At 37.7% G+C, this 14,802-nt stretch overlaps 1 protein-coding gene across 2 annotated transcripts in view; it reads right to left on the bottom strand.

Moving 5' to 3' along the window:
- The window catches only part of GGNBP2 (gametogenetin binding protein 2), a 30,406-nt gene that overhangs the window by 810 nt on the left and 14,794 nt on the right, over nucleotides 1-14,802 (bottom strand). Inside the window, exons 5-12 of one of the 2 annotated variants that reach the window (XM_040640944.1) lie at nucleotides 14,230-14,343; nucleotides 7,530-7,739; nucleotides 6,288-6,462; nucleotides 4,905-5,099; nucleotides 2,710-2,857; nucleotides 1,686-1,811; nucleotides 1,455-1,603; nucleotides 479-727 (exon numbers count right to left, since the gene is read on the bottom strand). In XM_040640944.1, the coding sequence (XP_040496878.1) occupies nucleotides 479-727; nucleotides 1,455-1,603; nucleotides 1,686-1,811; nucleotides 2,710-2,857; nucleotides 4,905-5,099; nucleotides 6,288-6,462; nucleotides 7,530-7,739; nucleotides 14,230-14,343 (1,366 nt within the window). The remainder of the gene's footprint in view (nucleotides 1-478; nucleotides 728-1,454; nucleotides 1,604-1,685; nucleotides 1,812-2,709; nucleotides 2,858-4,904; nucleotides 5,100-6,287; nucleotides 6,463-7,529; nucleotides 7,740-14,229; nucleotides 14,344-14,802) is intronic. The other variant, XM_040640946.1, reaches the window with a different exon arrangement.

Here is a 14,802-nt window from a genome sequence, read left to right as displayed (position 1 = left end):
GCATAATTCATCTGAAGTATCAAGACTTAGAGTCAATATAAAAGATTTTCCAAGTTCAGTGATGCTTTTATCCTACATGAACTGAAAGGCAGTAACTCAGAAGAGTGGGTGGGCTCTAGTTCAGCTTCTACGCATTCTCCTGGTCTGGAAGACTGGCCACCATAAATGGCCACTCAGGCAGTTTGCTTACAAATAACCCTCTTCAAGGAGGCAGACTTCCTGGACAATAACGCTAACTCTATCCCCCTCTCCTAACTATTCTCTCCTACCTTTGAGACAAAGGAGGACAAGGAAATGTGCTCTAAAGCAGTTGCATAAACCAGGAGGGGAAGAACAGAAATGAAGTCACCAAAAATAATGAAAGACTGCACGTAATTTCTTAAAAGCCTCCCAGTCCCAACTTAAAATTCTCAAATAATCCCTTCCCTCCTCTACCCCGTGAGCAATCAGTTATTCACAATAAGATATCCTTACTTACAAGGAGTTCAACTAAGCTCTTGGCACCTTTTCCGGAATCAGGACCAAATGACGGTTCTGTAGATTCTGCAAACTGTGGTATGTTTTTCCTATGCTCAAACCAAGGCAGTGGCTGCCCACCCTTTTCAGAACTGCAACAGCTTTCAGGATGTGCATCTTTGGTCTTGTCACGGTGAAACACTGTGTGCACGGTATTTCCTGAGGTCTCACGATTACCTGGATCTGTAATACAGCTTCCAAGCTTTTGGATCTGAAACCACAGCAAAGGATGTCCCAGGTAAAAAGGCAGGAAATAATAGCAATTACTCTTTAAAGAAATGGAAAAAAAAGGTGGGTTAACTAACAGTGTGTTAATTTTTTTGAAGGAATGCTGAGTAACAGCAGCAGCTGGCATTTAGTAGGCGCTTACGTACATACCAGATGCTATGCTAACCCATCAGTGTAATCTCATTTCATCTTCGCAGAACTTAACCTGATAGGGACTATTCTCTCCTTACAGATGGGACAACTAACATCAAGCAACCTGCTCAAAATTACATTGCTAATTCATTTTAAAGTATTACAAAAAATGGGGCACCTGGGTGGCTCTTTCGGTTAAGAGTCTGCCTTCGGCTCAGGTCATTGTCCCAGGGTCCTGGGATCAGGCCCTACATCAAGCTCCCTGCTTGGCGGGGAGCCTGCTTCTCCCTCTGCCCCTCACTTGTCGTGCTCTTGCTCTCTCTCAAATCAATAAATAAAATCTTAAAAAAAAAAAGTATTATGAAAAGAATGAATTGGACTTATGACTCACACGGACTGCTGGTCATCAGACACACACGCATACAAAACTCACAAGATGAGCAACCAAAGGGAACTGCATTCTAAAGGTACTCATTCTCCAATAATAAATACTAGCAACTAAGCTGCAGACTTGCCACTCCAAGGAAAATCAGTTGCTCTCCCCTCAACAGCAAAGGTTTAAGAATTATAACACTTACATGTTCATCACATTTCAACATCTTGCTTTTCTTTTTCTTCTTTTTATTTTTTCCTTTGGTGTTGTTCTCTTCAGAATTCGCCCAACATTCAACACAACTATCACCATCATCCTCTTTGTCTTCACAGTGATGAACACAGGAGTCGTCACCTGCAAAAATCAATAATCTCTTATTTATGTGCTTAAATCAGCCATGCAGTAGAAATATTTGGGAAGCTTAATCTGAACCTACCGTGTTCATCATGATTACAGATGCCTTCAGTGCAGGCAACATCCGAACCCTCCCGAGAACCTGTTTCACTCCCTTCCATGCTAGATGAATATCCACAATCACTACCATTACAGTGTGGTGATAAGCCTGAGAATAAATCAGTTGAGAGTTACAATTAAGATACCAATAAATACATTACACAAAGACTGAACCAACTGAAGAGTATAGAAAGATTTCAAAATTGATGGCTTACTGAAAATAGTAAATTAAATAATGAAAACATGATTAGGGGCTTACAGTTTTTTGTCTTCATCAAATAATAACTGACTGAGCTACCCAGGCGCCCCAAGAAAAAGCAAATATTAAGTGTCTAAGTTACAGGATCTCTAAAACCTCTTTTATCTATTTTATTTTTTAATTTTTTCATGTTTTTTTTAAGTAATATCTATCCCCAACGTGGGGCTGGAACTCACGACCCTGAGACCAAGAGTTGCACGCTCTACCAACTAGGCCAGCCAGGTGCCCCAAAAAACCTCTTACACCTTAAAAAAAAAAAAAAAAAAAAAAAGAAAAGGGAATATGGGCGGTGGGGTGCCTGGGTGGCTCAATTGGTTAAGCATCTGCCTTCGGCTCAGCTCATGATCCCAGGTCCCTGGGATCGAGCCTCACATCAGGACAGTCTGCTTCTCCTCTCTCTCTCTGTCAAATAGATCTTTAAAAAAAAAAAAAGAAAGAAACTGTAGAGGTGACTGAGTGGCTCAGTTGGTTGAGCATCTGACTCTTGATCTCAGCTCAGGTCTCAATCTCAGGGTCGTGAGTTCGAGCTCCACACTGGGCATGGAGCCTACATAAAAAAGAAAAAAGAGGGGCGCCAGGGTGGCACAGTCAGTTAAGCATCAGACTCTTGGTTTTAGCTGGGGTCATGATCTCAGAGTCGTGGGATCCGTCTGCTGGATATTCTCTCTTTCTCTCTCTGCCCCTCACTCATGCTCTCCCTAAAATAAATAAATTAATTAAAAAAAAAAACAAAACTGTATTTGGTTACCTTTCTTTATTTTAGGGGACCCCAAGAGATTGCCGCTGCTAGGACAGGTACAGGATGTATTTTCGTTGGTAACAATGACTTCTACACAACCATTACCATCTTCAGTGCTGCCACAGGCTTTGCAGCTGTTTTCTATGAAGTCTGTTTCCTTTAAGGATCAATATTAAGAGATAGTAAAAAGTCTTACCTTCATAATGGGTACATTTTAATTTCCTTAACATCAACCAGTTAGATAGGAGCTAAGTGATTAACAACTGAAAAACTATTCTCACAGGGGCGCCTGGGTGGCACAGCGCTTAAGCGTCTGCCTTCAGCTCAGGGCGTGATCCCGGCGTTATGGGATCGAGCCCCACATCAGGCTCCTCCACTATGAGCCTGCTTCTTCCTCTCCCACTCCCCCTGCTTGTGTTCCCTCTCTCGCTGGCTGTCTCAAGAAAGAAAGGAAGGAAGGAAGGAAGGAAGGAAGGAAGGAAGGAAGGAAGGAAGGAAGGAAGAAAAACTATTCTCACAAAAAAATCACTAACCCACTGATCAAGACTATGAAGCAACTAAAAGCAAGTTAAGACTTAATGTTATCAGGAAAGTGTAGGAGAGTAGTTCTCAAAGTGTAGTCTGCTGACTCCCTAGGTCAAAACTATTTTCATCAGAATACTAAGATGTGACTCTCCTTTTTCACTGTATTTACACGTACACTGATGGTACAAAAGCAATGGTGGGGAAAAGCTACTGGTACTTAGCACAAATCAAAGCAGTGGCAATGAAAGTGTACTAACAGTCACTATATTCTTTACTTGTCAAGCACTCTTAGAAAATCAGTAAGTAGACACTTCACTTATGAATGTCTTTGATGAAGACAGTAAAAATATTTTTATTAAGTATCAACTCACAGGTAGATGCCTTTTAATAGTCTATGTGACAAACGGGAAGTACGCTTAAAGCACTTTTGCTGCATACCAAAGTACAATGGTCGTCTCAAGGAAGAGCACTTAAGCAACTGTTTGAGTTATAAACTGAACTAGGTGTTTTTTTATCCTGGAACATCAATTTTGCTTGAAAGAATGAGAGACAAACCGTGGTTATTCGGACTAAGACACTTAAGAGACATTTTCCCAAAATTGAAGTCAGCCCATCACCTCAAGAAAAACAATGGACAGTATTTTTTGTTAGTGATACAATTCAAACTTTCAAATCACAATTAGAATTTTGAAAACTTGTATACACAAGCACAATGAGCTTGAAGCTTCCCAATACCTTTCTCATGAGATCAGTAGTGGTTTTAACGTGATTATGTGATATTACGGAATGGAATGTCAGTATCTGGCAAGATTTGCATAACTCAGTAAACCAGTATCTTTCAAATGACCAATGCATGATGTTACAAAATCATGCATGAGGAAAAGATCTATTCAAAGTGCAAGACTGACTAATGGATTTAACTGAGTTATGAGAAGGTCATTAGATGCCAGGTTCCACATCATAAGTAATCTTTAAGAAACTACCACTTGTGGAGTTGTAATGTTAAAGAATAACAGCCACAACTATCTGAAAAAGTTTATATTAAAATATTCCTCCCTTTTCTGTGTGAGGCCAGACCTCCTTCATATGCTTCAACCACGCAACAAATGGAAACAGACCAAATGCAGCAGCAGATATGAGAATCCATCTAATTCCTTTTAAACCAAATATTAAAAAGATCTGCAAAAATATAAAATAATGCCACTCTTCTCACTTCCTTTTTTTTTTTCAAATAACATTTTTCAGAAAATGCTATTCACGTTAACATATAATAGGGCTTACTGTATAAAAAGAATTAGTAATTTTAAATTTCTCCATTTTAATTTCTAATACAGTAAATTTTGATAAGTATAATCTATATAAACAAAAAGCACACTGGGCACTGTAATTTTTAAGAATGCGAAAGGGTCCTGAGACAAAAAAGAACTGCTCTGGGTCATGCATGGAGTTAACTTTCCACATTTGATGTAACAACATACTAAGATCAAGTAAAAAGATAACTATTGAACATTATAAAATGAATACATGACATTAAAAATGTTGGCTTTTACCAATTACAGTAGGAAGAAAGCCAATATACAAGCTGCAGCTCTTCACGTTCTGGAAAAGCATAGTAAAAATGCCAAAATCTAGCAAAAAGCAATACTACATAATTATGAGTCAAAATTAAGGAATATTACCTTCTCTTGGCTTACTTCCTTTTCATCTGCTGCTTGTAAGGGAGTAGGAATATCACATACACATTTATTTTTTCGTCTGTTCTTCCGTTTTTGGCGTTTCTTTTCTTGCTTGAGTTCTCTTACTCGTTCCTCCTCTGAAAATTCTTCACAAAGTTGTTCTAATCGGCTAATACCCTGTACTTTTTCCACAGTCATCTATTATAAAAACAAAGTTGAGAATGAATATTGGTCAACACTTCCTTTTTTTCCATGGAAATTCTCCTTTGCTAATTTTACTTTTTTTTTTTTTTAAGTGGGCTCCAATGCACAGCCTGGAGCCCAACTCAGGGCTTGAACTCAAAACCCTGACTGAGAGCAAGACCTGAGCTGAAATCAAGGGTCAGACCTTTAACCAACTGAGCCACCCACGTGTCCCTCACTTGCTAATTTTAAATGACACCACACACGGCATGTTGCAATTTTACCGGGCATCCCCGCAAAGAATCTTCAATTTTAATACTTTAAAAGATGACATCTTAAAATCCACAGCAAGTGAATATACCACTAATCCCTACAGCTAAAGGTAGACTTATACACACCCCTAATCCAAATCAGCAATATTCTAGTTTCAAATTTCAAAAATTTTTCATGCAGCAGAGTAAACATTTCTTCACACAATGAGAAGACTATTTAACCTGATTAGATGATCTAGTTTCTGAAGTCACAAACATAAGAGAAAGAAAAGGAAACAAAAATGTATTCAGCAAGAACTAGTACAAATCTCCTCAGACTCCCCAGAACAATGTTTAAAGCTCATGGATGGGTTTCTGAAAAAAAAAAAAAAAAAAAAAAGGTTTATAGCTTTCATACTATTCTCAAAAGGGATCTGCGACCCAGTTAAAGGGTTACAACCATGCCCTAGAATGTAACAAAATGTTCACTAGCCAAAATTTTATGTGTTGAGAGAACCCCCCCCTCAAAAAAAGTTACCAAATCACAAGCACTAAACCCAATACCAGCAATATAAAAAGGCTACGGGCCATCAGCAGGCAAGCTGAGACTCATTAAAAGTTTCTAATTTTGTTGCTATTTTGGGGTTGTTTTAACTTTTCATTAGATATATTTGATAGCAACATCTTGCTAAATAATCACCGACTTCAGTTTTCTACTCTGAAAAAGTCTAAAAACCAAAGCCGGCAGAAGAAGAGGATTTAAAAAAAGAAAGAAAAATCCACAAACTTCTTCTAAATTCCAATTCCCCTCCTCGAACCCCTCCAAATCAATGACACTATCAGTGGACCACAGGCCTCTGAAGCAAAATCAGACTGGTGGCTAATATATTAACATTCAGTCTAATAATGTGACTAAGCAATCCTAGGTACTGAAGCAGCCCACTGTTCTTACCTCAAAACTCTTGCGTAAAGCATCAACACCAAGATAGAAAAGCATCTGCCATGTTTGCTCCTCTGCTCGTAGTTTTTGCCAGATTCGATGCAGTCTTTCATAAAGATGAATTCCCAAGCAGGTCAGAACTTCCTCTTGAGCTATATCTATTGTCTTAGCATGCCTTTCTCTTCGCCTGTAAAGGAGAATAAATCACATAGAATTCCTAATACCCTTTACTGAAACAGTAAAAGACAGGAAAGACTTCTGCAAGTTCAGGTTTTAAACACAATTTGCATATCTAATAACAAGCCAGTTATACATTCAAGTTCAATATACATATAAACATACAAGCACACACGTATAAAAAACCAGTAAGAAATACACATGCAGGCAGAACTCAGTCCTAATACTGCTAAAAATAAGATAATTCAGGAACTGGCCCTGAAGAAATGGTTTTCTGGGCACAGAGAAGTCATGTATGTGTCCAGCTCATAGGTAGGCATGACAGCTCCTTTCACCTTCCAATTATAACAAATGCCTACTTGCTGCTTTTTTTTTTTTTTGAGGGGGAATGGAGAAATGCCAATGTGATTCAATCGTGGACAAAAGCCCTCCAGGCTAGTCTTCTGTATAAGTGTTCAGAATTTCAGTGGTCAGTCTTCGTGTTCTAAATGCCTAGCAGAAAGTAGGCACTCAAATGAGAGCTGATACACAAAACACAAAGGAAAATGGGTTCAATTTATTCTAGAACAACTTTCTCTGATTTTATTTTCACAACAAAGCCAGAGATAAAATTTTAGGTTCTTATACAATTCAATAATAATATACACAGTTCATGAATTACATTCAATAAAGTACTTAACCCCCTGCTGCAAAGACCTTTCTTCCTACGCAAAAATCATCATTATGAACAAAATTAAACATGGAAATGCATGGATGGAGGGGGGGGGAAATCCATTCTAATCATTTTCAAATGAAAATGATAATCTATAATAATGAAAACAAAACAACAAAAAACAAAAAGCCCGTCTACTTCAAGCAACAAGGAGCAGACGACTGAAATGAACACCACACAACACTTTCTCCCTATTTTTACTCAAGCAATTAAGAAATGCATACTTTAAAGAAAGCAAAATCTTTACAGGCACATTTTAATTTATACATATATCATATGTACTGAGGCAAAAAGGTGATGGAAATAAACTTTCAGTAATAAAATGAAGCAAAGCGCTAGATAGCCCATTCTAGCAAATTACATACTCATACCCTCCTGCGAACTCTGGCTCAGCACGACCCAAGAGATGTGCAATGAAGTCTGTTTCGCAGCAAACGTGTATGTGCCGTTCGTGTGGACAGCACCGCAAACCTTCATAAAGTGCAGCACAGTAGCCCTTCTCTTTGCTGCAATCAAGTTCGCCAATAAGGATATTGTATGCTCGGAGGACTTTATTTTTGCAATCAGTGCAAAACCTATTGAAAAGAAAAACCTCAAAATTAAGAACTAGCTGCGTAATTATTTCATGAAACATAGAACAGTGTACTAGACAATGACACTCCCCTACCATATGGAACATTAAAAAAAAATCCTCCAAACACACATTTAAAACATACACATGTAAGAGAAATACAAAGTTAGGGATTAGAGTATAGGTAGATCTCCAACTGCAAATGATTCTTAAACGAGAGAGACACAGGGACCTAAAAGAATGAGATGGATATATACCAGTTCATTCATAAAATACATGTCCAGAAAATAGTTGCCAAGGACTAGCATATCTTCACCTCAAGAGCTATCTGTAAAGGTCAGAAATAAAACAAGAGGCCACAAACCAGTGACTCAAAGAATCCCTCTCCTTTCAGCCTCTGAAAATAGTTGCTATCTTCAATCAGTAAACCTTGAGTCCAAATTTTGCTACATTTTAACACCTCACTAGTTAAACATTGGGAGATGGTGGGGGCAAGAACAGGAAAGTGGCACATTTAATTTTATTTTACTAGTAATTTCCAAAAGTCAAATTTCTTCTAAGAAAATGCGTGTTTCTCAATATACAATCATAATATTGACAACATATACATAGAAATGTAGTCTATAAATTTCAGTGGAAAAAGTGTAGAAGAGAAAAAAAAAGTGTAGAAGAGAGTGTGAATGTAGAAGATGATGACATTTTCTTTTAGAAACCAAACATTATTCAAACAGAAAGAAAAAATAGAGCCTTGTTTCTTTAGCTCTGATTTCCTGAAACAAGAACGAACTTGGTCTGATAAAAAAGCCAGGCTCATAAAATTAGTAACTGCATTTCTGAGATCAGCTGTGGTGGATGGATGAGGAAATTTCGATCTCTTTAATTTAAATTCATCTCCCTAGGTGACCTCTTCTATTCCAATGGCTTCAGCCAACACGTGTACCTCTTATCTCTACAGCTCTTGTTCAAGTCTTCTGCCCTTGCCTGAGGGCTAAACCCATACTGAATAATGGGGGACATCACAGATGTACAATAGGGAACATGTTGAAATTCCTCTCTAAAACCAAGGGCAACATGAATGTTCCCATACAAACCTGTTAAGAACATCACCATTCGTACAGTCACCTGGGAAGAAAACATCAGTGGAGCCAACTGGGATCAATTATTTATTACATCTCTTACAGGTCTTCTTTCCAATCCCCCCTGCCCTGTTTTAAACTGCCTAGACAATTTACCCTGCTCCTGTACACACACCATACAGATAACGGACTACTGTGAACATAGCAAATGTGTCCCTACTTCAAAGTCTTGTTTCTTCTGCTTTCTCCCCACCCCTTTCCACATCCTTCTCCACTTGCCTAACTCAGGTCCATCTTTAAAGACGCCTCCTGCAGTTCCCATAACTAGAATTCAACCTTACTCTGTGTTCCTATATTTGCAATTTACACTTCTTAATGTATTTACCCTTATATTCCACACATCAGTCTGATGCACACATCTAAAGTATGTTTCTTGAAATGAATATATGTTAAAATAGAGTCCCTAAGCCCAATTAGTAAACACAGGCAATAGTGTTGACAAGTAAAGTTAAATCACTGTTTCACTAATGCTTCAAAAAACACAGAAATATACAAAAATTAACACAAAATGGACTAAAGACCTAAACATTAAGACCTGAAACTACAAAACTCCTAGAAGAAAACACAGGAAGAAAAATTTCATGACACTGAACAGGCGATGATTTTTTGGATAGGATGTCAAAAGCACAGGGAACAAAAGCAAACAGACAAATGAGTTACAACAAACTCAAAAACTTCTGTGTAGCAAAGGAAACAAGAGAGTGAAAGACAACCACAGAGAGAAAATATCTGCAAACCACATACTGGATAAGCAGTTAATATCCAGAATTTATAAAGAATTCCTACAACTCAATAATAACAAAAACAATTAAAAATTGGGCAAAAGACACTTCTCCAAAGAAGATACACAAATGGCTAACAAGCATATGAAAAGTTGCTGAACATCACTAATCATCAGGGAAATGCAAATCAAAACCACATGATACTACCTCATACCCGTTAGCACAGCCACTAATAAAAAAATAGAAAACATGTGTTGGCAAAGATGTGGAAAAACTGGAACCCTTGACACTACTGTTGCTGAAATTGTAAAATAGTGCTGCCAATAATGGCAAAGAGTATGGCATGTCCTAAAAAAATTAAAAACAGAACTATCATATGATCCAGCAATCCCATTTTTGACTATATATCCAAAAGAACTGAAAACAGGCTCTCAAAGAGGTATCTGCACACTCACGTTCATTGTAGCATTATTAGAAATAGCTAAGATATAGGGGCAACAACCTAAATGTCCAGGTGAATGATAGGTGAATTGGTACATACATAAATGGACTATTATGCAGCTTTAAAAAAAGAAAACTCTGCATCATATGCTACAGCATAGATGAACCCTTGAGGATGTTATGCTAAGTGAAATAAGCCAATCACAGAAAGACCAATACCAAATGATTCCATATATGTGAGTTATCTAAAATAATCAAATTCATAACAACAGAAAACAGAACCCTGGTTGCCAGAGCTTGGGAGAAGGGGTTAATGGGAAATTGTTGTGCAATGGGTGTAGTACCAATCATGCAAGACAAAAAATTCTAGAGATCTACTGCACAACGATGTGCATATAGTTAACAATACTGTAATGTTCACTTAAAAACTGTTTAAGAAGTAAACTTACGTTGTTTTTATTTTATACCACAATAAAAAAAAAAGTCTTCCCCTTCAGGGGGAAAATAGAGACTTGGATGCAAAAATAACAAATACTTCTGTGTTTTCAGTTATAAAAGTTTACATTTTCAGGTAAATGGTTAGATGTCTGTCATACAGTGGCAATAATAAAACTTGAAATATTTTCCCCTTATTTTACGACTTTAAATCGTCATAGTAATTTAATGTATCTTCATACATAATCATAAGTAACATAAGCATAAGTAAACAGCAAGTTAAAAATACTATATGGAGGGGCCCCTGGGTGGCTCAGCTGTGAAGTGTCTGCCTTCGGCGCAGGTCATGATCCCAGTGTCCTGGGATCGAGCCCCGCAGAGGGCTTCCTGCTCGGCAGGAAGCCTGCTTCTCCCTCTCACACTCCCTTTGCTTGTGTTCCCTGTCTCTGTCAAATAAATAAATAAAATCTTTAAAAAAAAAAAAAAAACTACATGGAAGCTGCAAGAATGAAAGTGATTTTTTTCTGTCTTCAAAAGTAACCTTGCACATAAATGTAAAAATTTTTTAAGGCAAAGGTTTCACAGTTTCTTAACACTTTATTTCTAATAATGTACTACCATAATACTTAACTGGCTAGTGTTATCAAATCTTTATTATAAGTAGGATCCAGGGGCGCCTAGGTGCCTCAGTCGTTAAGCATCTGCCTTCAGTCAGGGCGTGACCCCAGGACCCTGGGATTGAGCCCCGCGGGGAGCCTGCTTCTTTCTCTCCCACTCCCCTTGCTTGTGTTCCCTCTCTTGCTGGCTGTCTGTCACATAAATAAATTAGAAAAAAAAAAAATCTTAAAAAAATAAATAAATAAGTAGGCTCCACACCCAGCATGGAGCCCAACACAAGGCCTGGACTCACACAACTGAGATCAAGACCTGGGCTGAGATCAAGAGTCGGACATTTAACAGACTGAGCCACCCCAGTTCCCCATCAAATCTTTATTATAGGGGCGCCTGGGTGGCACAGCGGTTAAGCGTCTGCCTTCGGCTCAGGGCGTGATCCCGGCGTTCTGGGATCGAGCCCCACGTCAGGCTCCTCCGCTATGAGCCTGCGTCTTCCTCTCCCACTCCCCCTGCTTGTGTTCCCTCTCTCGCTGGCTGTCTCTATCTCTGTCTAATAAATAAATAAAATCTTTTAAAAAAAAAATCTTTATTATAAAGTACTCAAAAAAGTCCACTAAATAAAACAGAACTGCTAAAAAGGTACACTATTCAGCCATTCAGGAATTATTTTCAATTGATTATACATACATCAAAAATTCAAACTGGACCTAAAACAAGAACTAGATACATAGGAATAACAAGAACTTGCAAATCTGGCATGCAAACATTCACTAATGTGCTTACTATGCCAGATACTGTTGTGTTTTTTAATTCTATATCATATATATAATATATATTTTATATTATAAATATTTATATATATATATTTTAAATTAACATATAACGTATTATTTGTTTCAGCGGTAAAGGTCATTCATCACTCTCACACAACACCCAGTGCTCACAACACATACCCTCCCAATCTCCATCACCCAGCCACCTCATCTCCCCCACTCCCCTTCCCTTCCAGCAACCCTCAGTTTGTTTCTTAAGAATCTCTTACGGTTTGTCTCCCTCTCTGGTTTCACTCTGTTTCATTTTTTCTTCTCTTCCCCTATGATCCTCTGCCTTGTTTCTTAAATTCCACGTATCAGTGAGATTATATGATAATTGTCTTTCTGAGTGACTTATTTCGCTTAGCATAATACCCTCTAGGTCCATCTATGTTGTTGCAAATGGCAAGATTTCATTTTTTGATGGCTGCATAATATTCCATTTTGTGTATATGTGTGTGTGTGTGTGTATGTATGTATATATATATATATATACATATATAAAAAATACATATATATATATTTGTATAGACACCCCCCCCCAATCTTCTTTATCCATTCATCTGTCAATGGACACCTGGGTTCTTTCCATAGTTGGCTATGGCGGACACTGCTGCCATAAACATGGGGGTGCAGGTGCCCCTTCAGATCAGTACATTTGTATCTTTGGGTAGATACCCAGTAGTGCAAATGCTGGGTCGTAGGGTAGCTCTATTTTCAACTTTTTGAGGAACTTCCATACTGTTTTCCAGGGCGGCTGCACCAGCTTGCATTGCCAGCCAGATACTGTTCTAAGTAAGCCTGACTGCGTATCGTCTATCCCCATGACAAATTTAATCCTACAATTAATCAGTACTATCATTATTTTTGCCTCCAGAAAAAAATGGAGGCACAGAAAAGTAACTTGTACAAAGTTATAATCAGTAGAACCCAGATTCAAAGCAATCTCTCTCAATCGTTTCTCCCCACCCTTCAGATATCTAACAAATAGATTCCACCTTCTTACAGGCATAAAATATTGCCATCCAAATACAGGATATCTACAACCATTACAGGAAAATCCGAAACATTAGCTCTTGTACCTACTAATTTATCACCCCAAAAAGCTATCTTTCGGATGGATCAATTAATATTGAGTATAGGGATCAATTCATATTGAAAGAGGGAGGAATCTATAATGGACCTACATATTTAAATGTTTTGTGTCTGTATAATCCCTCTCCAACAAAACTGCAAATATTTGACATATTCTTCTCTACTCTCTCGGGTATAATCAACCAAAAAGGCAAATAAACAAGAAAGTTTGTAACCGAAAAAAGAATAACAGTGAATAAACTTTGTATGCAGATTAAGTCATTAGTTCACTGCCATATCAACACCAATCTTAATAATGCTAGTTTTTATCATTCATGTATGTTTCTAGAAGTATCCCCAAAGTATTTATGTTCCAGGTCAAAGAACACACAACCACACACTAAACACATGACGAATTTTATATTAAAAGAGTACAGCTCCCCCCAAGAATATCATCTCTAGATGGCTCCCTTACCAGTTTCCTTTCCTACTGCATGCACTCTCGCTCCCTACAAATTTCCAAATGTTAATGACACTTAGAAAATTCCTTTTTAGGGCCCCTGGGTGGCTCGTCTGCCTCCAGCTTAGGTTATGTTCCCAGGGTCCTGGGATCCAGCCCGGCGATGGGCTCCTTGCTCAGCAGGGAGCCTGCTTCTCCCTCTCCCGCTGTCCCTCTCCCTGCTTGTGCACTTTCTCTCTCTTTCAAATAAATGAAAGAAAGAAAGAAAGAAAGAAAGAAAGAAAGAAAGAAAGAAAGAAAGAAAGAAAGAAATTCCTTTGTAAAGTAGTATTCTAAAAAGAAAAACCTGAAGTTACTTTTTTAGTACATGAACCACATAACACAAATTACAACTCTATTTTTAGGTCTTGACAAATAATTATAGAAGAAATCACTCAAAATATTGCTAAATGAAAACTAATTTAAACTTTAATTCTGAAAATGACAACATGAAATGCTTCTATCACAAAAACAAGGAATACTAGAGTTTCCAAAGTGATCAAGTACACTTTACTCAATTAAGTACACTTTATTGGCCAGAACCAACAGGTAGAAATTACAGAAAGAGGAGATGCTGGCCCAACACAAGAAGGCTGACACTGAGAGTCGTCCAATAAAGGAACTGCTTGCCCTAACATTAAGCTCTGCCTAGCACCAGGTATTAATGGAAGACTGGAGTACTATTATATGAAGGAGGTGACAGGTCACTCTAGATGACTAAGGCACCTTCCAACTATACTATGATGACCTTTAGACTTACCTGTGTTTTCGCAGATATGTTTCTAGTGTTTCTAAAAGACAACTAGAGTCAATTAAAACTACTTCATCCCTGCATTCTTGGGACATTAGTTCCCATACGTCCATCCAACAACCTCTGCAGAAAGAAACAAATATTAGTGAAGGGAGGAACAGATAAGGGTAAAACATTAAAAAAGGCAGAGTAAAGGATTGCTTGATTTTACCTGGCTGTTCCCTGGAAAGGTCCATAATGGAAAATGATCCTACACTTGCTGTCCTTCCTGTGGTCTTCACTACTTCTCTTATCTGTACTTAACTTCTCTGAACTGACACTGCTACTGCTCCCTTCACTGTAGTACAGTATAGCACAAAGCTTAGTGACACTGAGATAATCTGAAGGAATAATTTCTATAGTCTAAATTAAAATCATGAACTCTTTAATACATTTATATTAGAATAAGTTTACAAATTTGTATATAATTACATATTCATTTTAACCATATTAAAATATTATTTAAACATATGCTCATACCTTTACATAAAAATTTCTGTTCAACTATTAAGTTTATCTGACACAGTTTAACAACATTTACAT

This window comes from Ursus maritimus, unplaced genomic scaffold (genome assembly GCF_017311325.1).
Source record: "Ursus maritimus isolate PB19 unplaced genomic scaffold, ASM1731132v1 scaffold_24, whole genome shotgun sequence".
Taxonomy (NCBI): domain Eukaryota; kingdom Metazoa; phylum Chordata; class Mammalia; order Carnivora; family Ursidae; genus Ursus; species Ursus maritimus.
Note: the sequence above shows the minus strand (reverse complement) of the source record. Positions and strands in the feature narration are given on the sequence as shown.